The 25,229-nt window shown below is 44.1% G+C and overlaps 1 protein-coding gene across 1 annotated transcript in view; it reads right to left on the bottom strand.

Annotated features, from left to right (window-relative positions):
* Positions 1-343: 343 nt before the first annotated feature.
* The window catches only part of frmd8 (FERM domain containing 8), a 41,411-nt gene continuing 16,525 nt past the window's right edge, over positions 344-25,229 (bottom strand). Inside the window, exons 6-11 of the mRNA XM_078532949.1 lie at positions 22,881-23,047; positions 20,505-20,723; positions 18,283-18,406; positions 16,575-16,724; positions 12,483-12,672; positions 344-2,336 (exon numbers count right to left, since the gene is read on the bottom strand). Coding sequence (XP_078389075.1) covers positions 2,218-2,336; positions 12,483-12,672; positions 16,575-16,724; positions 18,283-18,406; positions 20,505-20,723; positions 22,881-23,047 — 969 coding nt within the window. The 3' untranslated portion in view covers positions 344-2,217. The remainder of the gene's footprint in view (positions 2,337-12,482; positions 12,673-16,574; positions 16,725-18,282; positions 18,407-20,504; positions 20,724-22,880; positions 23,048-25,229) is intronic.

Genomic DNA, 25,229 nt, shown 5'->3' with positions numbered 1-25,229 from the left:
AAAAAGGAGAAACTGTTTCCTCTGTCAAGTGGGTCAGTAGCCACTGGTTAAAGAATTAAAATACTTGGCAAAAGGACTGAAGGGAAAATTAGGAAAATGTATTTATCTTCCCCCCACAGGGGGTTGTCCAGAAGCAGATTCCAGGGAAACTTTCTAAAGGCAATCGTGCACACGCTTGCTCACTTATGGGGGAAAAAGTTGGGGTGTGGGACAGTCCTTGCAAAGCGCCGGCGCAGCAAGCGGCCTCCTTCTGTGCAAGATTCCATGAAAGGTCTTCCTAATTAAGACGCAACCTGTTGTGGAGCAGGGGGTGGGGGGAGAAATCTGATCAGAGAGAACATGCTTAAATAAGGGAAAACTTTAATTCACATTAGTAGAAAGACATTGTGTGAATACTGCAAACCTAAGAAACACTGTGTATTAACAATTAGTAGGAACAACCGACCGATCATAATTAAGTGCTGATTCATACAAAAGCAAATTAGACCACAGAGTAGAAAGTGAAAATCTCTTAAACTCGCAAACGTTCTGGAATCAGTTACCCTATGTAGTGCAATTAGAAAAAGAAACCAACACCACACACACCTAGCAGTTTCCTCTGGATTAATTTCAGTGCAGTCAGGGAGGAAGAGAAAATATATATTCACTGAGTTTTCTGGATCTGCACAACTCCGAAAGCAGTTGAGCTTAAAATCAACTAAGGCACTGTGTTAGGAATGCAATATGTTTTTGCTCTGACTAAAATCGAGATCTTTAACCCTCCCACAGCTCCCATTAAACTTTCGGGCCTTGGAATAGCACCCTGCGACCTTACCTTTTAAAGCCGTTAGTACTCCTTGGTTAAATAGAGGAAGGAATATTATACAAGCCAGTTGAGTGTTCACAGACCCTACGGCATCATTTCAAAGCCTTGACTTTTCTTTTGGGGTAGGTGCATGAGAAAGACCAATGCTTTGGATTGTGTCGAAGAGAACAGAAAGGGTTCCCAACTCTGTGCTGTATCTACTGCTGCCATCTAAAAAGTTAAGGTTGCAATTCAGAACGCTAGAGACAGACCTCTCTGGGACTCTGGTTAAATGTGAATGGGAACGAGGCAAATAAAATAAAAAAGTAGCCCATCCACTGGCATCGCTTGCTGCCACTGCCCCAGAGGAGGTGGAATGTAATGAAGCATTGGAAATCTCATCAACTAGAGGCCACCTCTGGACGTGCATTAGAAGCTAATCACAATATTTAGGGCATGTTAGTAGCCTCCTTCCACTCTGCTCTGTCACCCACCAGTAGGCAGCTGGGGCAGATATCGCACCTAGTGCAGATTAAAAAGGCCACAAGAGGTACCAATGTGAAAAGTAGAAGATACTGGAAAATGATAACAGGTCTACCATTGGCTAGAGGCTCTGATGATGTCCTGCCCAAAATGTTAAACAAAAGCTCCCTCTCTTTACCAGAGGGTGACAGGGCTTGCTGTATGCCTTTCTAGAATTTTTGCCTTCCTGTCGGCTAAACCGCAGGCTAGTCACGGAGATAAAAGCTCCCTCTATCCTGCCATGACAAGGTGCTCTACCCCAAGAACTCTAAAGGTGTCGCACTAGTGCATCAATCTATGGGTCATGCAGTCAAACAGACGATTGTATCAGTGCCAGATTGGGTGCAATATGCCGATGTGGAATCAGCTGGGCTGAGGCTCTCCCAAACTCACTTGTGTATGAGACACCCAACACAGCGAGGAGGCCTTCATCCCGTCAGAGTGGGCTCGATTTCTCCTAGAAATGAAAGGACCAAGATGGAAGGACATGATTTATCCCACCATGCCATAGAATTGCTACATTTATATAATCAAGTTCGTACATTTCTTAAATAAACAAAGATATATATATTTGTATTTCCCCCCCCCCCTCCACGATTCCTCTAAGGCTCCAGGTTCAACACCGGGTAATTGGGTTCCCCGAATACTGCAGCATCTTGTTTCATGGACCCTCTTGAAAATGTTGCTTTACAAACAGAGCAGTAGTTGTGCTGTGTAATAGTTCAGTCTCTGCAAACTCTCTTCAATCCACTAAGTTTTTTTTTGGGCTACTGGCAAATTTCTTGCTTTCCTCCCTGCCCCCACCACCACCTTCAATCGTCTGGGAATATACTCCCCACACCGTGCCCCCCACCCCCCCCCCCCTCCCCCACCACACCCACCCATGGAAAGCTTAGTTTCAATGAATTGTCTCAGCCCTGCTCCAGTGTCTCTGTGACCTCCACGGCACTGTAAGAGGCTGGACCCTGGGACAGCTGCCGTGTGAAGAATGACGCTGCTCTCTTGGGCTTCACGCGCTTGATTTCTTTACCTGGGAGTGAGAAAAGCAAAAGGAAAACAAAAAAAAGATTTGCATTTATACACCTCAGGACATCCCAAAGAGCTTCACAGCCAATGAAATACATTTTGAAGTGTGGTCACTGTAGCAATGTAGACAACATGGCAGCCAATATACACGTTCAACAAAAATAGGACAATCATGGCCAGATAATCTGCTTTGTTTGATGAGAGATAAACACTGACCCAAAGACACCAGGGAGAAATCCCCTGTTTTTCTTCGAGCTAGCAGCAGCAGGATCTTTAACGTCCCCCTCCAGGGGGCAGGTTAGAGGCCTCAAGTTTGACGTCTCATCTGAAAGGCAGCACCTCTCACACTAGCTCTCAGTACAGCACGGAGCGTCAGCTTGGAGCGGCATTCGAACCCACAACTTCTGACTTCTGAGGTGAGATTGTTACTCCCTGAGCCACAGCTGATGCCCCAGATATGAAGCCCCAGCACTACGAGCGCTCAGCGAGTGAGCCAGAGCTCTGCTGCGGCTGGAGTTAAGGTCAGGGGATTTCGGGTTACAAATGCAATCATCTAAATGCCAGAGGACCTATTAAGTAAACTGAAATAATGGAGTTCCTGCACCCAGCAACTAGAATGAGTTTTTTTAAATACAGCTTACAGAGGCTTTCTAATAGCTGAAACCTGGCAATGCATCAATACCAGACAGATTCTTGTAAATGAATAAGACCCTTTCCACACTTGTTTTTCCTGATGCCTGACACACACTATTCACTCAATGTAGGAATAGTTGTGGCTACAAAGGGCAGTGCTATGGCACAGTGCATTGCTGTGCCAACATGCAATGAAATGGGTACAGTACAGGCATTCAAAATAGCCACACAGGGGAGGGGGCTGGTTGGGAAAGAAAGTTATTCCAAGAAGAATTCATTTACATCTCCCTTACTGTTCACATTGGGTTAGCTAATAAAGATGCACTGCAATACTGGGCACTTCAGTGCTGCAATCCTGCAGGGTAACCACTGGAGAACATATTTGTGTCATACTGTGACTTAGCTGACACTTGCACAATGCTACAGACCTCAGCATTCTCTCTTTACATATGAACATACGAATTAGGAGTAGGTCACTCGGCCCCTCGCACCTCCTCCACCACTCAACAAGATAATGGATGATCGGAATGTAACCTCAACCCCACATTCCAGCCTACCCCCGACAACCTTTCATTCCCTTGTCAATCAAGAATCCATCTAGCTTTGCCTTAAAAATATTCAAAGGCTCTGCTTCCATCGCCTTTTGAAGAAGAGTTCCAAAGACTCTCAACCCTCAGAAAAAAATTCTCATCTGTCTTAAATGAGGGACCCCTTATTTTTAAACAGTGACCCCGAGTTCTGGATTCTCCCACAAGAGAAAGCATCCTCTCCACATCCCTGTCAAGGCCCCACAGGATCTTAAAGGTTTCAATTAAGTCGCCTCTTACTCTTCCAAATTCCAGTGGATAAAGCCTCACCTGTCTAGCCTTTCCTCATAAGACAACTCACCCATTCCTGAAATTAGTCTAGTAAACCTTCTCCGAACTGCTTCCGATGCATTTACATCTTTCTTTAAATATGGAGACCGGTGCTGTTCACAATACTCCAGATGTGGTCTCACCAATACCCTGTAAAACTGAAGCATAACCTCCCTACTTTTGTAATCAATTCCCCTCACAATGAATGATTACATTCCATTAGCTTTCCTAATTACCTGCTATACCTGCAGACTAACTAGGACACCCAGATCCCTCTGAATCTCAGAGCTCTGCAATCTCTCACCATTTAGATAATGTGCTTCTTTTTTATTCTTCCTGCCAAAATGAACAATTTCGCATTTTCCCACATTATACTCCATTTGCCAGATCTTTGCACACTAACTTCACCAATGTTATTTTATAGCCTCCTTACATCCTTTCCACAATTTACTTTCCTACCTATCTTTGTGTCATCAGCAAATTTAGCCACCATTCCTTCGGTCCTTTCATCAAAGTTATTTATATAAATTGTAAAAAGCTGAGGCCCCAGCACTGATTCCTGTGGCACACCACACGTCACATCCTACCAACCAGAAAAAGACCCATTTATGCCAACTCTGCTTCCTGTTAGCTAGCCAATCTTCTATCCATGCCAATATGTTACCCCCTACACCATGAGCTTTAATTTTCTGCAATAACCTTTGATGTGGCACTTAATCAAATGACTTCTGGAAGTCTAAGTACAGTACATCTACTGGTTCCCCTTTATCCACAGCACATGTGACTCCTTCAAAGAACTCCAATAAATTGGTTAAACATGATTTCCCTTTTATAAAAGCATGCTGACTCTGCCTGATTGCCTGTTAGGCTAACTGGCCTATAGTTTCCTGCTTTCTATCTCCCTCCCTTTTTGAATAAAGGCATTACATTTGCTATTTTCCAGTCCAATGGAACTTTCCCCGAATCTAGGGAATTTTGGAAAATTAAAACCAGCTCATCAACTACCTCATTGGCCACTTCTTTCAAGACCTTGGGGTGAAGTCCATTCGGAACTGGGGATTTGTCAGCCCGCAGTCCCAACAATTTGCTCAACACCACTTCCCTGGTGATTGTAATTTTCCCCGAGTTGCTCCCTCCCTTCCATTTCCTGATTTACAGCTATTTCCAGAATGTTACTAGTGTCCTCTATAGTGAAGACCGAAGCAAAATAACTGTTTAATTCAGCCGCCATTTCTCCGCTTTCCATTATCAATTCCCCAGGCACACACTCTATAGGACCAGCGCTCACTTTGTTAACTATTTTCTTATTTAAATATCTATAGAAACTCTTTACTATCCATTTTATATTACTAGCTAGCTTTCTCACACTCTAACTTTTCCCTCATTGTTAATCTTTTTGCCATTCTTTGCTGTTCTTTATATTCTTTCCAATCTTCTGACCTCTACCAGTCTTTGCACAATTATATGCTTTTTTCTTTAAGTTTGATACTGTCTTTAACTTTTTTAGTTAACCATGTATGGTGGGCCCTCCCCTTGGAATTTTTCTTTCTCAATGGGATGTATATATTCTGAAATATTCCTTTAAATGTCTGCCACTGAACCCCTATTGACATATCCCTTAACCTCATTTGCCAGTTCACTTTAGCTAGCTCTGCTGTCATGCCCTCATAATTGCCTTTATTTAAGTTTAAAATACTAGTCTCAGACGCACTCATTTCTCCCTCAAAATGAATGTAAAATTCAACCATATTATGATCGCTGTTACCTTGGGGTGCCTTCACTAGGAGGTTATCAATTAATCCTATCTCGTTGCTCAATACCAGGTCTATTGTAGCCTGCTGTCTGGTTGGCTCCAGAACTTGCTGCTCTAAGAAACTACCCTGAAAACATTCTATGAACTCATCTACGCTACCTTTGCCCATATGATTTTTCCAGTCTATATGTAGATTAAAACCCCCATGATTCCTGCTGTACCTTTCTGGCAAGCTCCTATTATCTCTTCTTTTATACTCTGTCCTACTGTGTAGTTACAATTAGGGGGCCTGTACTCCACTCCCACAAGTGAGTTCTTGCCTTTATCATTCCTCATCTCAACCCAAACAGCTTCTACATCCTGGTGTCCTCTCTCTAATGTGCTAATACCATCAATAATTAACAGAGCCACTCCTCCACCTTTTCTTAACTTCCTGTCCTTCCTAAATGTCACATACCCGTCAATATTCAGGTCCCAATCTATGTCATCCTGCAGTCATGTGTCTGTAATGGCTATCAGATCGTACTTATTTATTTCTATTTGCGCTATCAGTTCATCTGTTTTGTTTCGAACGCTACATGTGTTTAGATAGAGAACCTTTAGTTTTGTCCTTTTAGTATTTTGCTAGCGTCTAGCCTTATCTGCGAATTTACTCTTAGATTTGAACACTCTATCCTTTCCTGTTATAGTCCGTTTATTATTTCCCATATTAATACCCGCCTCTCTTGCCTTGTCTCTACTCTTTGGTTCACCACATCTTCCCAAATTTGATCCCTTGCCTCCACTATTCAGTTTAACCCTCTCTACTTCCCTAGTTAGGTGGCTCGCAAGAACACCAGCCCCAGCACGGTTCAGGTGTAGACCGTCCCAACAGTACAGATCCCATTTTCCCCAATACTGGTGCCAGTGCCCCACAAACCGGAACCCACTTCTCCCACACAAGTCTTTGCGCTACATATTCATTTCTCTAATCTTAATCCAGAAATTATGTTTGAGGTTCTGCTTCTTAATTTGGTATCTAACTCGTCATACTGATTATGCAGAGCCTCCTTCCTCATCTTGCCTATGTCGTTGGTATCTACATGGACCACAACCACTGGATCTTCCCCCTCCTACTGCAAGTTCCTCTCCAGCCCTGAGCTGATGTCCAGGACCCTGGCACCGGACACAGGCAACAAAGCTGTCGGGACTTTCGCTCTTTGAAAGAACAGTGGCAGTCCACCTTACTACACTGTCCCCTACTATCACTACATTCCTTTTCGTTTCCCCCACATGGATGGCTTCCTGTACCATGGTCAGTTTGCTCATCCAACCTGCAGCTCCCACTCACACAGAATCTTAACGACACAGGAGGCCATTCAGCCCATCATATCTGCACCAGCTCTCCAAATGAGCATTATGACCTAGTGCCATTGCCCTGCCTTTTCCCCATACCCCTGCACCTTGTTTCTATTCAAATAATCATCTAATGCCCTCTTGAATGCCTCAATTGAACCTGCTCCCACCACAGTTCCAGGCAGTGCATTCCAGACCCGAATCACTCATTGTGTGAAAAAGTTTCTTTTCACGTCACATTTGCTTCTTTTGCAAATCACTTTAAATTTGTGCTCTCTCGTTCTTGATCCTTTTATGAGTGGGAACAGCTTCTCCCTATCTACTCTGTCCAGCCCCTTCATGATTTTGAAAACTTCCATCAAGTCTCCTCTCTGAGGAAAACAGTCCCAACTTCTCCAATTTATCCTCATAGCTGAAGTTTCTCATCCCTGGAGCCATTCTTGTAAACCCCTTCTGCACTCTCTCCAATGTGTTCACATCCTTCCTATAATATGGTGTCCAGAACTGTACACAATGTTCCAGCTGAGGTCCGAGGATGGCAAGCTGTAACTAGTGGGGTGCCACAGGGTTCGGTCCTTGAGCCCCAACTATTTGCAATCTATATTAATGACTTGGATTCAGGGATAGAAGGTACGATAGCTAAATTTGCAGATGACACCAAAATAGGTGGGAAAGTAAGTTGCAATGAAGAAATAAGAAATTTACAAATGGATATGGACAGGTTAGGTGAATGGGCCAAAATTTGGCAGATGGAGTTTAACGTGGACAAGTGTGAGGTTATCCATTTTGGTCGGAAGAGTAAAAAAGCAACATATTATTTAAATGGAGAGAAACTTCAGAATACTTCAGTGCAGAGGGATCTGGGTGGCCTCGTGCATGAATCGCTGAAAGCCAGTATGCAGGTACAGCAGGTAATAAGGAAGGCAAGTGGAATTTTGGCATTTATTGCTAAAGGAATAGAATATAAAACTAGGCAAATGTTGTTGCAACTGTACAAGGCATTGGTGAGACTGCACCTGGAGTACTGTGCACAGTTTTGGTCCCCTTACTTGAGGAAGGATGTAGTTGCATTGGAGGCGGTTCAGAGGAGGTTCACTAGATTGATTCCAGGGATGCGGGGGGCTTGTCTTAAAAGGAGAGATTGAGCAGTTTAGGCCTATACTTGCTAGAGTTGAGAAGGATTGAGAGGAGATCTAATTGAGGTTAATAAGATGCTAAAGGGGATAGACAAAGTAGACGTGGAGCGGATGTTTCCCCTTGTGGGGCATTCTAGAACGAGAGGCCATAGTTTTAGGCTAAGGGGTGGTAGATTTAAATCAGAGATGAGGAGGAATTACTTTTCTCAAAGGGTCATGAATCTGTGGAATTCACTACCTCAGAGTGCAGTGGATGTCGGGATGCTGAATAAATTTAAGGAGGAGATAGACAGATTTTTAATTAGGAATGGGTTGAAAGATTTTGGGGAGAGGGCGGGAAATTGGAGTTGAGGCTGAAATTAGATCAGTCATGATCGTATTGAATGGCGGGGAAGGCTCGAGGGGCTGAATTGCCTACTCCTGCTCCTAGTTCTTATGTTATGTTAATGAGGGTCTTCTATAAATTCAGCATAACTTCCCTGCTCTTGTTCTCTATGCCCCTATTAGTAAAGCCCAGGATACTATACACTTTATTAACTGCTCTCTCCACCTGTCCTGCCACCTTCAATGATCTATGCACATATACACCCAAGTCTTTCTGCTCCTGCACCCCCTTCAAAATTTCACCTCTTATATTGTCTGTCCATGTTCTTCCTACCAAAATGCACCTCACACTTCTTGGCATTGAACTTCATCCACCACCTATCTGCCCACACCACCCTCCTCACAGTTCACAACACTCCCAGGCTTCGTATCATCTGCAAACTTTGAAACTGTCCCCTGCACACCAAGATCTAGATCGTTAATATATATCAGGAAAAGCAAGGGACCCAATACCAACCCTTGGGGAACTCCACTACAAACCTTCCTCCAGCCCGAAAAACATCCATTAACCATTACTCTTTGCTTCCCATTTTTCAGCCAATTTTGTATCCACGTTTCTACTGTCCCTGTTATTCCATGAACAATAACTTCTCTCACAAGGCGGTTGTGCAGCACTATGTCAAATGCCTTTTGAAAGTCTATGTACACCACATTAACAGCATTACCCTCATCGACCTTTTCTGTTACCTCTTCAAAAAACTCCAGCAGGTTAGTTAAACATGATTTCCTCTATAGAAATCCATGCTGGCTCTTCCTTATCAACCCATATTTTTCCATGTGACTACTAATTCTATCCCAAATAATTGTTTCTAGAATCTTGCCCACCAATGAAGTTAAACTGACTGGTCTGTAATTGCTGGGCTTATCCTTACAACCTTTTTTTGAACAAGGACATAATGTTTGCAATTCTCCAGTCCTCTGGCACCACTGAGTCTAGGGAAGACTGAAAGATTATGGCCAGTACCCCTGCAATTTCTTCTGTCACTTCCTTCAATGTCCTTGGATGTATCTCATCCAGTGCCTTGTCAACTTTAATTACTGACAGTCTATTCAACACATCCTCCTTATTAATGTTGAACTCTTTTAGTAACAGAGTTTCCTCATCTGTCACCATGGCCTGGGTAGCATCTACCTCCTTGGTAAAGACAGATGCAAAGTATTGATTTAATACCTCAGCCATGGCCTCTTCGTCCATGTGTAAATTCCATTTTAGGTCCCTAATCGGCCCTACTCCTCCTTTTACCACCCTTTTACATTTAGATCCTACAGAAGACTTTGGGATTCCCCTTTATGTTGGCGGCCAGTCTTTTCTCATAATCCCTTTTCACTTCTCTAATATGCTTTTCCACCTCCTATCTGAGCCTTCTGTATTCCTCTTGGTTCTCCACTGTATTTGCCAACTCTGAGAACCTCAACCTGTTGGACAATTGCAGAGGCTCACACTCCTGCCCTCTGGATCTCCTTACCTGCCTCACTCGCAATCACACCCTCCTGTCCCTGGCCACTGTCCAAATCAGAAGGCCCTTTTCTAAGTGGTGTGGCTGCCTCCTAGTATAAAGCATCCAGGAAACTTTCCCTCTCCCTGATGTGTCGCAGAGTCTGGAGGCAGCTCAATGACTCTGAGCCAAAGTTCCTCAAGCCGCGAACACTTACTGCAGATGTGTCTGCCCTGGGTCACAATGTTATCCAGGAGCTCCCACATGCTGCAACCTTGACAAGACACCTGCCCTGCCATCCTTAATGTGTTTTAAATAATGACTTAATTACATTAATCACTTATTTATGTTGCTTTCTTATAAATTTTATTAACCTTCCCACCAAATTGTGTACTATTTTAAACCTTAGGGATAGGATAGAATTTACCCACATACCAGATACCAAACAGCTAGCTTCTTTCCCTGTAGTAGAGCAAGAACCAATTTCCATGGGTGAGAAACATAGAAAGAGGAAACAAACAGCTCCTTCTCTCAAAACCCCTCTCACCAAACTCTAAGTCTTCACTCAGTTAGTCAGCTGCGCTCCATTTGCCAAGGCTGCACTCAAGAGCCCTGAATTTATCGTAAACTGAACTGGGGCCAGAGTAACCAGGTTCAACCAGTTAGCTAGTTAATCACTGGGTTCCTACAGCTGAGAGTGAGTTTACCCTTCTAAAGTGCAAGTAAGAAAGAACTTAGCCTGCTTACACAGTACTTTCCAGTTACTGCTGATTACAGAGTAGATTAAGATTTTAAGAGTAAAATTTAAGAACAAAATTAGCACTTAAAACTCCCCTCTCCCCAAACTCCAAGTCTTAACTCAATTAGTTGGCTGCACTCCGTTTGCCAATCCAGCAATAAAGATTTTAACTAGAGGCTTGCTGTTTGGGTTTACAATGAAATCAGGTCAGGAAATGTCTCCACTTTAAAATCAGTATGCTATGTTCGTAGGTTCTTTCCCTCTTCCTCCCAAGCCTCCTAATACTCCAACCTCCACACTTCTCCCTTCCTCACTGTTCACCTCCGGACAGCCAGCTGACAAAGGATAGTACTGGAGCCAATCTTTACTCAGTCTTTCATTTGTTAACTAGTACAAGCTTACACCTCCGAACTCAAATCACACCAGAGTTTCAAATAGCGTGTTTACTCTTTTGAATATAACAATTAGACCAGAAAACATTGCCTTCTTCGACCAGTAACTATTTTGACGACAACCTTTTCCCCGTCAGGGAACTGAACCTCAGTGTCCTGTGTGACAGGCAGGGTTACTAACCACTATACCAATGAGGAGCTCTTTATAACGTGCTTAAGTGAAACCCCAGTTCATACCCACCGCCTGCATATAATTGAAGCCAAGTAATACTCACCACATTGAAATCAAGACTTATCACACCATAACAACACTAGTTCCCAGGGATGCCTTACCTCTTTCAGGTCCCTCCAAAATCTAAAGGTTTTAAAAGAAGCCAAATTTAGGATCACCTAACCACTACTGCTCGGTTTACGCTGTCTTTTATTCTATTCTTTTATCCTTGGAGCTTCATGGTTCCTCAGTTTGGGGGAAAATTGCTCTCACCCAGAACTGGTCCACAACACTGCAATACACATTGGCAGAGACTTCTCTCCTGATGAGACAGTTTGAAGTAAACTCTCTGCACCCTACATCCAGTTTGTGCACTTACGAACAGCAAGTGCTGGAGTTACCTTTAGATAAAAAGCAAAAAACTGCGGATGCTGGAAATCGAAAACAAAAGCAGAAATACCTGGAAAAACTCAACAGTTCTGTTGAAGATTCATGCGGACTCGAAACATTAACTGTGCTCCCTTCCGCAGATGCTGCCAGGTCTGCTGAGTTTTTCCAGGTATTTTTGCTTTTGTTCTGGAGTTACCTTTGTCGGGCTCATAAGGACTTCATTATGGAATATGATTGAGAGGTCGAAAACTAAATTAACAACCAACATCAACAAGCTGCCATTGCAATGTCCCTTCTGACCATCCTTGCACATGCCTGCCCAGCACATTATTACCCCCAATTCATCCATTATCTTACTCAGGTGGCAATAAACGATTATACTTATTCACTCTTTTAGGCTCTATTGCTTCTTGTGTATCTAGGTGAAACATATCCCAGGGTTAAACTTCTTCTGATTGTTGGCAGTTTAACAAGTTCACGTACATACCTCTGTGTGATATTTCGAGGCAATCGTCCTGTCCGCACTAATTGGGATTGCAGAGCTGCTTTGCAATGCAGCAGCACCCTCTGATGTCAGGGAATGGAATGACAGAAACATATCTGTGCACAGCATTCACGAGGAATCCCAAGAAGCATCCCAGTACGTGCAGGCGGTCCCCATGAGTACCCTCAGCATTTTCAGGACATTTGGTAGAGTGCCAACATTTGTAAAGGTGGTGGTGGTGGAGGGGTGTGCAGCAGGGGTTGCTGATTTGGCTCAGGGTCACATTCCCATGACCAGTTAGTCAGTGAGCCTAGCTCATGACTTGCAGCCACCAACGCTCCTGTAACAACTCAATGTCTGTCACAGCTACACCCAAAGCGCAGTCAAACAGGCCACCTACCCTCCTCCACGTAGTCAATGGTCGAGAGCTGCTGTATCCGATTGCACACTACGCTGTTCTGCCGCTTTAGTTTGCCGCGTTTCCCCTTTGGTCTCGGTGGTTTTGCAGCACCGGTGTCCTGCGCCAGTGGCGTCTCGAAGGCACTGTTGAAGTCGATGCAGTAGTCGATCATTCCGCTCATCAGCTCTGCCTGTATGCACACGCACACAAGTATTAGTTTCAAGGTATCACTCTGGCACCTCCCAAACCTGAAGGAGCTGCATTTCTTTGGCCACCATTTCCCTGACCACCTAGGGGTGCCTAATCAGCAAGTGGTAGCGGATTATTCAACTGTGGGCGGAATTGTAACTCATCCCAATCTCATTTGATAACCACCCAGCCTCAGTCTAATAGGGATCACCAGGTAGCAACTCAGAGCTGGGGCCCTGGCAGATTCTTCCAAACTCTGTTTGGGGACAATGTGGCAAATTGTAGCCTAAATGTTGGTCTGGCTAAGAAGAGCAGCCTGAGGATCGGGCCTTGGACTTTACTGGTCAGTTTGGTATAGTACAACACCAGGCCATGCCTTCACCTAACATGGGTATTCTGATTGATTTGGGGCAATTGGCTTCTTTCTGCCCCACCCGCACTCCACAGAGTGTGAAAACAATTTCTGAAACTTTACACCCAAGTTATAAAAGTTGTTGGTCTACATACTTCAATGTAATTATGCGCTCAAGTAACCATTTAGCAGGACAAGACACTCTCTTGCATTTAAGGTTTCATGGTCCTCACCCTCTACCACCCCCCTCAAAATCCAACAATTAAATCAGAAAAAAAACTTCACACATTTACATACAAACATACAAATCATGAGGAGTAGACCCAGACGGCCCCTCGAGCCTCCTCCGCCATTCAATAAGATCATGGCTGATCTGAATGTAATCTCAACCCCACATTCCTGCCTATCCCCCGACAACCTTTCACCCACTTTTTAATCAAGAATCTATCTAGCTCTGCCTTAAAATACTCAAAGACTCTGCTTCACCACCTTTTGAGGAAGAGAGTTCCAAAGACTTTCAACCCTCTCAGAGAAAATATTTCTCCTCATCTCGGTCTTAAACGAATGACCCCTTATTTTTAAGCAGTGACCCTAGTTCTAGATTCTTCCACAAGTGGAAACATCCTCTCCACATCCCCCGTCAAGACTCCACAGGGTCTTAAAGGTTTCAATTAAGTCGCCTCTTACTCTTCTAAATTCCAGTGGATCCAAGCCTAACCTGTCCAGCCTTTCTTCATAAGGCAACTCACCCATTCCTGGAATTTGCCTAGTGAACCTTCTCTGAACTGCTTCTAACGCATTTACATCTTTTTTTAAATAAGGAGACCAGTGCTGTACACATTACTCCAGATGTGGTCTTACAAATGGCCTGTACAACAGAAGCGTAACCTCCCTACTTTTGTAATCAATTCCCCTCACAATAAATGATAATATTCTATTAGCTTTCCTAATTACTTGCTGTATCTGCATACTAACCTTTTGAGATTCATGCACTAGGACACCCAGATCCCTCTGAATCTCAGAGCTCTGCAATCTCTCACCATTTAGATAATGTGCTTCTTTTTTATTCTTCCTGCCAAAATGAACAATTTCGCATTTTCCCACATTATACTCCATTTGCCAGATCTTTGCACACTGACTTCACCAATGTTATTTTATAGCCTCCTTACGTCCTTTTCCACAATTTACTTTCCTACCTATCTTTGTATCGTCAGCAAATTTAGCCACCATTCCTTCGGTCCTTTCATCAAAGTTATTTATATAAATTGTAAAAAGCTGAGGCCCCAGCACTGATCCCTGTGGCACACCACTCGTCACATCCTGCCAACCAGAAAAAGACCCATTTATGCCAACTCTCTGCTTCCTGTTAGCTAGCCAATCTTCTATCCATGCCAATGTGTTACCCCCCTATGAACTTTTATTTTCTGCAATAACCTTTGATGTGGCACCTTATCAAATGCCTTCTGGAAATCTAAGTACAGTACATCCACCGGTTCCCCTTTATCCACAACACATGTGACTCCTTCAAAGAACTCCAATAAATTGGTTCAACATGGTTTCCCTTTCACAAAACCATGCTGACTTTGCCTGATTACCTTGAATTTTTCTAAGTGCCCTACTAAAACATCTTTAATAATAGCTTCTCACGTTTTTCGTATGACAGATGTTAGTCTAACTGGCCTATAGTTTCCTGCTTTCTGTCTCCCCCACCTTTTGAATAAAGGCATTACATTTGCTATTTTCTAATCTAAGGGAACCTTCCCTGAATCTAGGGAATTTTAGAAAATTAAAACCAGTGCATCAACTATTTCACTAGCAGCCATTTCTTTCAAGAACTTGGGGTGAGGTCCATTTGGACCTGGGCAGCTCCAACAATTTGCTTACTGCCACTTCCCTGGTGACTGCAATTTTCCCAAGTTCTTCCCTCCCTTCCATTTCCTGATTTACAGTTATTTCCAGCATGTTACTTGTGTCCTCTATAGTGAAGGCCGAAGCAAAATACCTGTTTAGTTCATCCACCACCTCCCTACTTTTCATCATCAATTCCCCAGACACACTCTCTATAGGACCAACGCTCACTTTGTTAGCTCTTTTCTTATTTAAATATCTATAGAAACTCTTACTATCCATTTTTATATTATTAGCTAGCTTGCTCTCATATTCTAATTTTTCCCTCCTTATTAATCTTTTTGTCATTCTTTGCTGTTCTTTATATTCTTTCCAATCTTCTGGCCTGCCCCCCATATTTGCACAATTATGTGCTTTTTCTTTAAGTTTGATACTGTCTTTAACTTTTTTAGTTAACCACGGATGGTGGGCTCACCCCTTGGAATTTTTTCCTCGTTGGAATGTATATATTCTGTGTATTCTGAAATATCCCTTTAAATGTCTGCCACTCAACCTCTATTGACCTATCCCTTAGCCTCATTTGCCAGTTCACTTTAGCTAGCTCTGCTTTCATGCCCTCATAATTGCCCCTATTTAATTTTAAAATACTAGTCTTGGATGCACTCATTTCTCCCTCAAAATGAGTGTAAAATTCAATCATATTATGATCGCTGCTACCTGGGGGTGCCTTCACTAGGAGGTTATCAATTAATCCCATCTCGTTGCTCAATACCAGGTCTAGTATAGCCTGCTCTCTAGTTGGCTCCAGAACGTGCTGCTCTAAGAAACTATCCTGAGAACATTCTGAACTCCACATCTACGCTACCTTTGCCCATGTGATTTTTCCAGTCCGTATGTAGATTAAAATCCCCCATGATTATTGCTGTACCTTTCTGGCGAGCTCCCATTATATCTTCTTTTACACTCAGTACTACAGTGTAGTTACAGTTAGGGGGACTGTATAGCGCTCCCACAAGTGACTCCTCGCCTTTATCATTCCTCATTTCAACCCAAACCGCTTCTACATCCTGGTTTCCCTGAACTTAGATCATCCCTCTCTAATATGCTAATACACGGTAGGACAGAGTAGGCAAAAAAAAAGAGACAATGGGGGCTCTACTGATCATATTACGATCGCTGCTGGAAATCTCTGAACTGGAAACAGAAAATGATGCAAACACACAGCAGGTAGGGAGCAGGACCGACAGGTTGTCTCAGAAGGAGACAGAATCATCAGGTTCAAAAGCCAGACAGATGGTGAGCGGGGAGTGTGTAGGGGTCAGAAAGCAATGCTTAAATATATAGGAAAGTAAATTATTTTTACTCTCATCTGGTTGCAGAATGGAGATGTAATTATTTCAATTCTGCCTCTATCAACATTTTTGGGTTTTGGCCCCCGACAGAACTGAACCAAGCTCCTTGTACGTTATCCTCAACGCAGGGACTTTATACGGAACACTCAGCTCAGACACAGTCCATTCAGTCCAGTGTTTATGCTCCACACTAGTCTCTTCCCACCCCCTCTACATCAAACCCCATAAACATATCCTTCTATTCTTTTCTCCCCTCATGTTTATCCAGCTTCCCCCTTAAGTGCACGTTTGCCTCAACTACTCCTTGTGGTAGCAAATTCCAAACCGACAATGGGGTCATCTCTTTGGTACCTGTTTGGAGTAGATCTTCAAAAGCTTGTTCACGACAGCACCTCCCTCCTCTCCATCAAATTCCAGCCACAAGATGTCATCGGTGTCCTCTTCCTCCGAGGATGTGTACTCCCACGATAGCTCGTGAAAACACAGAGTCAAGAGCACGCACTGAAAGAGTGGAAGTGAAGACTTGGTATCAATTGCCCTCTGAATGGTGATAAGTACGATTTAACTCTTACGCTTGTATTAACCTCAGGACCACTCCAGAAAGTAACCCCCCTCAATTTTCTTTCCTCATCCGAAGGCACCAATTTTCACTGGCCACAGCTCCATTAACACCAGGTTGCCTCCACTAGCCACTGTGCAAACAGAAACCTGGATAGTGAGTGCCGGAGCAACATTTAGCTGAAGCACAGCCAAGCATTTCTAACCGCGCATCCATACTTCGGCAGAGGTCGCTGAATATAGGTCCGAAGCACGATTTACGACCGAATTCCACCCCCTGCCAGTAGGCTGTGGGTGCCGAATTGGTCTGTAGCATTCAACTGCTGCTCCAACTATGAACCAACTCAGCAAACGTAACAGCATCAAACCAAGGACCTTTGTGGTTTGCACAGCTTTACACAGGGCAATGTGACCCACCACTGGGCCAAAAAATATGGTGCGCTTGAGAAATTTTAACGTAAGTGGGACCTGGGTGTGAGCTGCTGCTTTAACATATGTCACTGCGCTCCACCATATGACCTGTCCAGTTTTACTATCAGCCTCTTATTAGGCAATGGGTTACACCAGAAATTATATCCTTTTCCATAGGGTTGGCACGGGAAGGATGGGTAAAGTTCCTCTACACTATCCCCATCAAACACTCCCAGGACAGGTACAGCACGGGGTTAGACACAGAGTAAAGCTCCCTCTACACCTTCCCCATCAAACACTTCCAGGACAGGTACAGCACAGGGTTAGATACAGAGTAAAGCTCCCTCTACACTATCCCCATCAAACACTCCCAGGACAGGTACAGCACGGGGTTAGACACAGAGTAAAGCTCCTCTACACTGTCCCCATCAAACACTTCCAGGACAGGTACAGCACAGGGTTAGATACAGAGTAAAGCTCCTCTACACTGCCCCCATCAAACACTTCCAGGGCCATGTACAGCACGGGGTTAGATACAGAGTAAAGCTCCCTCTACACTGTCCCCATCAAACACTCCCAGGACAGGTACAGCACGGGGTTAGATACAGAGTAAAGCTCCCTCTACACTGTCCCCGTCAAACACTCCCAGGGCAGGTACAGCACGGGGTTAGATACAGAGTAAAGCTCCCTCTACACTGTCCCCATCAAACACTTCCAGGACAGGTACAGCACAGGGTTAGATACAGAGTAAAGCTCCTCTACACTGCCCCCATCAAACACTTCCAGGGCCATGTACAGCACCATCTAGCTAGTGTAAAACACATTCGACACTTTTCCAGAACCATGCCTCAATTCCAACCTCTCAACAGTATTGGCAGTGCAACAACGCAGGATTTGAATTTCTCACACTGCCTATATTCTTGCTGACAGAGTGATTACTTAATTGTTATAAGGGACATGTGCCCGAGGTGGATTTGATCACATGACACTGAGACAAATGAAGTAACATCTGAAGTAACACCATACACCCATTTTGTTCTCCAAACAGCAAGACGACAATTAAAACTGCTCAAATAACATTAAACATTACCTTCTCCTTACTGTCCATGACAGACACGCCATCCAGGCTGATCGCTATGGTTACCATCTTCCGCCCATTCCGGTGCAGAAAGCTCTGCACGGGTTTGTCAATCTCCCCTGTGAACAGTGCAGAGCTGAAACCACAAGAGGCAAAGAGCGTGAAGATTTACAAGGACGATGCCAGAGCTGAGAACACTCAACAATCAGGCAAGATTGCAGGTTGGGGTTCTTTTCTCTATAAAGAGGAGAAAGCAGACGGGTGACCATTAAAAACTGACGAAAGGGTTTGACATAGAGACATTTACACAGTGGCAGGATCCAAAGTAGGGGCATGAAATAAGGTTTTCACTAATAAGTCCATTGGGAGGTTCCTGAATGTCCTGACTCTGACCCGAAGGCAATGTCTCCTTGTCCTGCTGAATAAAGTTTCTCCCCACCATATCAATTCCTTGAAACAAACCTCAAATCAAATCAGCTCTTAACCCTCCACATTCCAGAGGTTACAAACCTGGTTTGTGTAATCTCTTCTCCTGGGGGAATCGAAAGGCTGTCCTGGCAACTTCCCCAATCTTGCCACAGACCGAGCTGTGGGCAGAAGCTTCCGTCCCATTATTCCACAACACAGCACGGTGGAGTTTCCGGCAAAGGACTCCCTACAAGGACCTGCGCAGCACGGTGACCCTTAACAAAAGGCTAGCGATGCTAGTTCAGATTCAAACGAGTTTAGTTTAGGGGACATAGTTTAAAAATAAGGTGTCTCTCATTTAAGACGGAGGAGAAGAAGAAATTTTTTCTCTCAGAGTGTCGTGAATCTTTGGAACACTTTTCCCCAGAGAGCGGTGGAGGCTGGGTCAGTGAATATGATTAAATGAGTCAAAGGTTATATGGGCGGGTGGGTAGCAGAGTGTGGAGCTGAGGCCACAGTCCGATCAGCCATGATCTTGTTGAGCGGCAGAGCAGGCTCGAGGGGCTGAATAGCCTATTCCTGCTCCTCATTGGTGTGTACGCTCATATGACCCTTAAGGAAGGTAAAACTAAAAGTGTAAGAAAGAAAGTCCAACTAGCCATGGTGAGTATGCCAGGATTTTACTCAACTTTTCCTCATGATCTCCTCAATAAATGACAGGAGGCAGAACTTCTTCCTCGGGGTGAAATGGGTGGGTAACACACAGTAAAATGCCATATGGGGCTGATCAGGGTACTGGGTGAACTCCATCTGAGCCTTTGCCAATCACTGGCTTTCTGTTACATCCTTTAGTGACTGCTCTCAAGAGAGTTCATGGACTGTGGAAGCAACAGGATTGACAGATTGCTCAAAATTCACAACCCTTCAACGACTGTGCCAATTTCCTTGCTGTTTTCTTCCCTGCTGTGTCCTGTGTATGTACGAACGTATGTATGCACGCACACACAACATTCCGCGTCGCCATGATACATAACTTTCTGCACACACTGCACTGCACTAAGATGAGATGGCAACATCAGCAACTTTAGCGCAACCTCATTTTTCAAATGAGGAAAGATTCTCTGCCTTTTTTCTACTGAAGGTGCTGCAGCTACAGAGTCTCCATATACCAGGAGTGGGGCAAATCCTTATAAGGTCGACAGTCTTCCTTTGCAAGATGAGACAGTGAAGGTTGGCAGGCCAATCCTCCAAATTCAAGGGATTACACACATTGTCTGTGCAACCTGTCCCGACTGATTCCTGGGATGGCAGGACTGACATATGAGGAGTGATTGAATCGATTAGGATTATATTCGCTGGAGTTCAGAAGAACGAGGGGGGAATCTCATAGAAACCTATAAAATTCTAACAGGACTAGACAGGGTAGATGTAGGAAGGATGTTCCCGATGGTGGGGGAGTCCAGAGCCAGGGGTCACAGTCTGAGGCTATGGGGTAGACCATTTAGGACTGAGATGTGGATAAATTTCTTCACCCAGAGAGTGGTGAACCTTTGGAATTCGTTACCACAGAAAGTAGTTGAGGGCAAAACATTGTATGCTTTCAAGGAGGAGTTAGATATAGCTCTTGGGGCAAAAGAGGTCAAAAGGGTATGGGGAGAAAGTGGGAGCAGGCTACTGAGCTGGATGATCAGCCATGATCATAATGAATGGCGGAGCAGGCTCGAAGGGCCGAATGGCCTACTCCTGCTCCTAGTTTCTATCATCAGAATTTGAAAGGATTAGGACACCACCCACTCCTCTCTCAACCACGCGTCCCCATACCTTACCCATAGTACAGCAGCAGATGACACTTTTCCAGATAAGCCCTGTAGTGTAGCTTCAGTGCCTCGGACTCCTCACGTGCTGCATCATCCACCAGCTGCCTGAAGGACTCCAGGAGACCCTCTTCATAGCCGTGCTGCTTAGCTCCACGGGGCCGGAACGCTGCCAGGAACCCGCCATGCTTTTTGCACAGATGAGTGGGAAGGAACGAGTCAAGTTTCTCCCTAAAAACATTTCACACAACAGGTTAACCCAAGCTTTTTGGGGCAGGGGGATGTGTGCAAACTCGGTTAATGGTTCAGTCAGCAATGCAACAGTAGTTAATGTACAAAAAGCTTCACCGATACCAGCAGGGAGTTTCACTCGAGCAGAACATGTAGTTGGTCAATTTACCTTACAGTATCTTGTGCTAAAACATCTGAGTTCTCTACACAGGGAGTGGAGTTGATAATGAAGGAATAATGTAAATACGCTTCCAAGTGTGGTACTGAACTATAGAGAGCAGCAAGTTCCCAGGACAGTTCACCGAATTGGGCTGATCCTAGCCAGTGCAGCAGTTGAGATGCTACAAATGGCCTCAGAAGTCAGCCTAGATTTCTGCTCTTGTGCAATATGCAGACAGAATCCATCACCTAAACACTCCTCCCACCTCAACTCCCTTAACCCACAAGCATCAAATCCAATTGTAGTATCTGCCAGGATCCACAAACTCAGCACAGGCCAGGACTGAAGCTCAGTGTAAGCAAGAAGCCCATTTCGAGGTTTAGCCCTGCTGTGTGCGGAGTTTTCTCCTCCCAGCCATTGCTGCAATTGGCCCAGGATTGTCCACTGCTTCAGTGTCGCCTCCTCATTCAACATCAACTGCTCAGTGCAGGGCCTCCAAATATAGCAGGTTGCAGTGGAGTTAGACCAATATCAGGCAGTAATCAGCAGCAGCAGAGCATAACCCATGGTTCAAACATGACCTTCTCATTCAATCTGTCCTTAGATGAAAGAGTGGGCTAGGCCCACTCTCATCTGGCCCCAGAAGGAGCCAAATGCATCCAGAGAAGCTTTCACAGTCATCGAATCCTGACTGGTGACACACAGAGTGTACAACAGCACCAGACAGCTGAAGCTTCACTCCTGAGGCAGTTCTGCTGTACAGTGTGGTGACATCAATAAAAAAAAAGGAAGAGGATCAATGGTTATACTCGGGGGAAGACGGTAGCGTAGTGATGATGGCACTGGATTAGTAATCCAGAGGCCCAGGTTAGTGCTTTGACAACATGGCAGCTGGAGGAATATGAATTCAAGTAATAAATCTGGAATATAAAGTTAGTCTCAGTAACGGTGACCATGAAACTATCATCGATTGTCGTAAAAACCCACTTGGTTCACTAATGCCCTTTAGGGAATCTGCCATCCTTACCCGGTCTGGGCCACGTGACTCCAGGCCCACAGCAATGTGGTTAACTCTTAACTGCCCTCTGAAATGGCCGAGCAAGCCCCTCAGTTCAAGGGCAATTAGGGTTGGGCAACAGATGCTGGCCTTGCCAACAACACCCACATCCCATGAAAGAAAGAAAAAAAATGGCTGAGTTCAGAGAGACTGTCTCTTCCTATTAGAACAAAATCAAGAGGAGGTCTTTCAAACGATGAGTGGCTTTGATGAAACGAATGGGGAAAGAATTTCACTGCTCAGTGGGTTTGTAACTCAAGGACATAGAGAGATCACAACCTCTCCCTTTAATCGTCAGGCTATAGGAACTTTTTTTTTAAAAACGCAAGGCTGTTGGGACATGGAATTCACAGCAGCTTTTAAAAGGGAGAGAATAATTATCTGAAAATGAAACATTTAGAAAGGGATAGGAGAAAGCAATGATCAAACTTTCAATTAAATATAACATCTTTCACCACCTCAGGACATCTTACAGCCACTGGAGTACTTTTTTTAGAGATCTATTCACTGTAATGTAGGAAACACGGCAACCAATGCCCGTACAGCAAGGTATTTCAAACAACAATTAACCAGGTGACTTTAAAAAAACGTACGGTGCTGATAGGAGAACGATGTGAAGTGGACAGCTCATAGCCAGCACAGGCATGATGGGCCAAATGGCCTCCTCCTGTGCTGTAAAATTCACTAATCTCTTCCTGATGCAAGCATGCACAGTGTGCTGGCACAGTGTCTTTGATGCAATAATTTTTCTTTAATGTTTCCCCTCCCACTGCAATTTAAAGGAAAGCACGCTGGCAATCGTAATGACATTGGCTTTTGTTCATTAAGCGTCGGCCATTCAGTGGCAAGTTTAGCCCCCACCACTTCAAATGCTTCCATTTCGGTCAGACAGGATCTGTCTATAATTCGCCCACTGCCTTGGCATCGATACTACCCTCACCTGATGAAAGCCGGACTGTGCTGATCCTGATCAAAGGCGCCGAGCTCAATTCGACAAGCGAGGGCACCCAGTCTGAGGCAATCCTCCATGTCGTAAGGGTACCGGCCCTCCAGGATATTAAATTTGGCCTCTTCGTACAACAATCGGAGGATGCCCTCATCCTCGATCTGAAATAAATCAAAACAAATAAACGTTCACTACTCAATCTGTTTTAAATCAGGAAAACGTTAGTGGAGGAGAAAAAGGGAACATTTTTTAAAATGCAGAACATTGTGAAAAATTCTGTGGATAACAAGCAATCATATTAACACTTAGTATTGAGGCCAACATGGCTTACCCGAAAGCCAATAGTGTAAATGGCCTTCAGCCAGTACAAAGTAAAAAAGATTATTGCTTTCTTAGAGAGTGTAATATTCATGGCCATCTCCCCTGAGATACATTCTATTTTTGATCTTAATTTTGCTCATCTCCAGTGTCTAATGTGAAGAGCCAAATGTTTAAACAAAGAGTCTAACCTCAGGAAAATAATTCCCTATGTTCATCTTACAGGAGCAGGTGGTCTTAAGCTAGCGGTATACTGAGAGGAAAATGGGAACAGCAGTAGGCCATTCAGCCCATCGAGCCTGCTCCGTCATTCAATTTGATCATGGCTGATCATCTACCCTAACACCACTTTCCCGTGCTATCTCCATAATCCCTCGATGTCACTGGTCTCCAGGAATCTATCGATTTCTGCTTTGAACATGCTCAATGACTGAGCCTCCACAGCCCTCCGGGTAGAGAATTCCAAAGATTCGCCACCCTCTGAATGAAGAAATTTGTCCTCATTTCAGGCCTGCCTCTTATCCTGAAATTATGTCCCCTGGTTTTAGACTCAACAGCCAGGGGAAACATCTTATCTACACAACCACTACCACCTATAAGGGCAAGGGCAGCAGATAGATGGGAACACCACCACCTGGCAGTTCCCCTACAAGTCATTCATCATCCTGACTTGGAAATATATCGGCCGTTCCTTCACTGCCGCTGGGTCAAAATCCTGGAACTCCCTCCCTAACAGCACTATGGGTGTACCTACACCACAGGGACTGTAGCAGTTCAAGAAGACAGCTCACCACCACCTTCTCAAGGGCAACTAGGGATGGGCAATAAATGCTGGCCCAGCCAGCAAAGCCCACATCCTGTGAATGAATAAAAAAAAACATCCACCCTGTCACGCCCGTAAGAATTTTGTAACTTTCAATGAGGTCACACCTCATTCTTCAAAACCTAGGGAATACAGCCCCTCAAAACAATCCTGCGATCCCAGGGATTAATCTGGTGAACCTCTGTTGCACTCCCTCTATGGAAAGTATATCCCTCCTTAGATAAGGAACCAAAACTGTACACAATACTCCTGGTGCGGTCTCACTAAGGCTCTATACAACTGCAAGACATCTTTACTCCTGTATTTAAATCCCTTTGCAATGATGGCCAACATACTATTTGCTTCCCTAATTGTTTGCTGCACCTACCTGTTAGCCTTTAGTGACTCATGAACAAAGTCACCAGGTCCCTTTGAACACCCACACTTTGTGACTTCTCACTACTTCAGAAATATTCTTTGCTTTTCCCTGCCAAAGTGAATAACTTCACACTTCTTCACATTATATTCCATCTACCATGTTCTAGCCCACTGACTTAGCCTGTCCAAGTCCTCCTTGCATCCACCTCACAATTTATGTTCCTACCCAATTTATTAGCAAATTTGGAAATATTACAATTGGTCCCCACAAACAAATCATTTATATAAATTGTGAACAGCTGTGGACCTAGCACTGATCCTTGCAGTACCCCACTAGTAAAAGCCTGCCATCTTGAGAATGATCTGTTTATTCCTACTCTGCTTTCTGTTTGTTAATCAATTCTCAATCCACGTCAGTATATTTCCCCCAATCCCATGAGCTCTATTTTATTTACTAACCTCTTGTGTGGGGCCTTCTGAAAACCAAAATACACCACCATCCACTGGTTCTCCTTTATCAATGATACAAGAAATATGCTCATAAAACTCCAAATTTGTCAAGCATGATTTCCCTTTCATAAATCCATGCAGGCTCTGCCCAATTTTAGCATTCTTTTCTAAATGTCCAGTTATCACATCCTTTATAATAGATTCTAACATTTTCCCTACTACTGATGTCAAGCTAACAGATCTGTAGTTCTCCATTCTCCCTTCTTAAATAGTGGGATTATATTTGCTACTTTCCAGTCTGCAGGAACCTTTCCAGAATCTAAAGGCTCTATTTCCCAAAGGCTCTTTTACAGCAAGGTTATTAATTAGCCCTTTCTCATTACACAATGCTAATC

Source organism: Cetorhinus maximus, chromosome 31, assembly GCF_964194155.1.
Source record: "Cetorhinus maximus chromosome 31, sCetMax3.hap1.1, whole genome shotgun sequence".
In the NCBI taxonomy this organism is placed as follows: domain Eukaryota; kingdom Metazoa; phylum Chordata; class Chondrichthyes; order Lamniformes; family Cetorhinidae; genus Cetorhinus; species Cetorhinus maximus.
The sequence above is the reverse complement of the archived record's forward strand: the minus strand, read 5'-3'. Positions and strand labels throughout refer to the sequence as shown.